Source organism: Olea europaea, chromosome 14, assembly GCF_002742605.1.
Source record: "Olea europaea var. sylvestris chromosome 14, O_europaea_v1, whole genome shotgun sequence".
Taxonomy (NCBI): Eukaryota; Viridiplantae; Streptophyta; class Magnoliopsida; order Lamiales; family Oleaceae; genus Olea; species Olea europaea.
In genome coordinates, this window is record NC_036250.1 from 2,314,521 (window position 1) to 2,317,651 (window position 3,131).

Here is a 3,131-nt window from a genome sequence, read left to right on the forward strand (position 1 = left end):
AATAAGGAGTATTTCAATTTTAAAGAGTTTCTTTGAGATGCAACGAAATTTTTAGGTTTTAGAATTTTGAAATTTGGTTATTGAAAATCAATCATATCGGTAATGTTGTGCATTATTCCTTCAATAGTAATAGCAAACTAAAAAAATAAGAGGACAACATGATTGAATAGAAGGATTGGATAGACATTATTGCTTTTCTAGCTGCAATATACTCGTATTCAGTTGATGACGATGCCACCAACAGAAGAAATGTAATTCCAATATAAGTTGCAATTCAACGTAACACGCTTATATAATGGGTCTCAGGCCTATCAAAGAATAGGAACCCGTATGGATAATAGATTATTTTTCGGCTCCTGCGGTTCATCGGCGGAAACAATGTCGGGTGACTAGTGACGGCAGCGGTAGGATTGTGAGAACAATGGTGTTGTCTAGGAGACAAGTATGTTCTTCATTATCTTTTCTTTATCATTTTGTTTGGTTTTCTATATATTCTAATTAAAAAGCAAAGGTATAATGGTCTATTTAGAAAGATTGAATTTTTAAACAATACTCTATCTAGAAGGACTATTTGCGCATGTAAATGTTGATAAAAGGACGTCAATGCTAAGATTGAAAGAATATGTCTTGATTGCACACAAGGGCCTTCGATTAGAGGCCATTTAGGCACAAAAGCCAAATTAAAAACTCGGTTATCGAAAATCAATTATGTGAGTAATGTGAACCTTCAATAGAACTTTAAAGTACTAGTAAACTAATCACGAAAAAGGACGGCATGATTGGTTAGAAAGATTTGTTAGGATCCGAACAATATGAAAGGAGAAAAAAATCACTATTTTTGCTTACGAAATATGTCTTCTCTGTTCGATTTAATTAAAAATAATATTTTTAGTAGATTTTGGAATCAAATTGGGGCTAAATATAATTGTATTACTATTCCCATTATCTTCCTGAGTTTTTGAAACAACTCCTCGTAAGACTCGAAAATTCTTAATAAATCTCTTATAATTTAGTGACCATGTTATAAACTAATACACGACATTACGGGAAGTACTAAAATTGACAACCCTTTTTCAGACATCAAAGACGAGTGCAAACAGCATCTGCAGCAGTAGAAAACAAGAACACAAATTTATTCCCACTTGAAATGGATGAATCTACAACTTTCTTGGAAGCTAATGCTTTTTCACAGCCGTCAAGATTATCTGTACGAGCTAACAAAAGATCATATGTAGCCGTTTCATATTCCTTGTCATCCTCAATTTCTCTCAAGGCACTTTGGAATGATTTAAGAATGAATTCATATGACTCATCACATGCTTTAAGAGCTGTTCGAAGGGCAGATCCCACGTTTTTTCTCTTCAGAGTTTTTTGTATGTACGTGTGTGTATTTGTTATGTTGGAAATTCCAAACTTGATTATGTTAATTGCTAGGGTGGGAAGATTTGGTGAGAATGCAACTTTAGGGTTGGATTTAAGAACTTTAATGCACAAGTTGTAGTCCCAAGTCTTTGGATCTGCGACTCCATCAACGGTGCAAGCAATTTTAAGCAATCGGCCACCACGGCTTGAAGGGCTGTTGGTGGTGGCAGCGTTGGCCGGTGGGACGAGGAAAAGGTAGGACAAGAAAAGGGACATAAGAATTGAAGAGAAGAATGAAGAAGCCATTGTTCGATAAGGAAAGTTGTTATTGCACGAGTGTGGATAGGTGTATATATAGGACCCTTTATGGTGGGTTTGCCATAAATAAATTAGTTTATTTATGTAATTTTAGCCCCCGTTTGGCCCCCATTTTTGGTAATGAAAATGGGGGAATAGTGTTTTGTTGAAAAAATGAGTGGTTGAAAAAGAAGGAAAATTTTTCGATTTACGTGTAATATTATTTTATAGAAAATTATATGATTGAAAATAAGAGAAAGAAAAATAGAATGTAATGAAATGTAATTTAATGGGGATCAAATAGAGGCTTAATCTTGAAGACACGCATACAATCAAAATAAAAGAATTGTTTAGAAAAATTAAATTATTTTAGATTATATTGTTCAAATTGGAATTAAATGCTCCAAAGGAACGTAGAGCTCAAATAGTATAACGTGTATGTTGGATTTATTGATTGATTTTCAAGTAAATTAAATGAATTGCCACTTATCTTTACCACGATTATTACTTGCTCATTAAAAATTAAATAGTTATCCCATATTCAATTAAATTATTTATTAGTTTACCCATCCATCACCATAGCCATTGTAATCCATACATGGAGACATATTTCTACCTGGTAGACATATTTTTTTTTTTATTTTTTATTTTTATATTTCTACCTGATAGATGAAAAATGATGTGGCATACAAACTGGGTGAATCATACCACTTCATCAGAAATTTGTATTTTATAAATAATAAAAAAATGTTAAATTGAAAAAAAAAATAAAAAAAATAGGTTTCTTCCCCAAATCACTTTCTTCTACAAAATCACGCCATTCCTCCTCAGACTTGGAAGCTGAACAAGGTTCCGCCATGACCACGTCCCCACCTCTAAAACCTCGACGATGATTCAACCCAGAAAAATCCATTCAAAGTGTTGCAATATTCTATGTATTTTGTCAGACCCAAAATTCAATTGCAAATGAAAAAGATTTGATATGGGAATTAGAAGGAGAATTATTGGGGGCTGATGAATTCAGTAAAGCTCTTGAGAAATGGGTTGAATTGAGAATGATGGTTCTAGAGGAAGCAAATGTTGAGATTTTCAGGATTTGAGAGCCCCAATTAGTGTAAAATAATTTAAAATTTGTGTACCCAGTATTGTTCAAGGAATCCAGCTAAATGGCCACTAGTTCCCTTTTCCTCACTCTCACTAGTATTGCCCCCAACCCACAAATCATATATGTGTGTATACCTCTGGGCTTTTAACATTTTATCTTTGTTTATGTGTAGAAATGCACACAGGAGGATGAAAGTTCATTTTGATTATTGTTTCCAACAAATCAAGTTGCCCATCAAATTCAAGAACCCTCCCCCACAATCCATTAAGAAGAACTAGATCATGACATAGAAGACGGGCAGAACGATGATTTGAAGACCAGAATTTTCAGGCTCAACCAATATTTTACAGAAATGGATTGGGGAAGG

The 3,131-nt window shown here is 33.8% G+C and overlaps 1 protein-coding gene across 1 annotated transcript; it reads right to left on the reverse strand.

Moving 5' to 3' along the window:
• Positions 1–1,080: 1,080 nt before the first annotated feature.
• Positions 1,081–1,668, reverse strand: LOC111409376. The gene has a single exon (XM_023039431.1). The coding sequence runs from the start codon at positions 1,666–1,668 to the stop codon at positions 1,081–1,083; it is 588 nt and encodes a 195-aa protein (XP_022895199.1).
• Between the last annotated feature and the right edge of the window lie 1,463 nt (positions 1,669–3,131).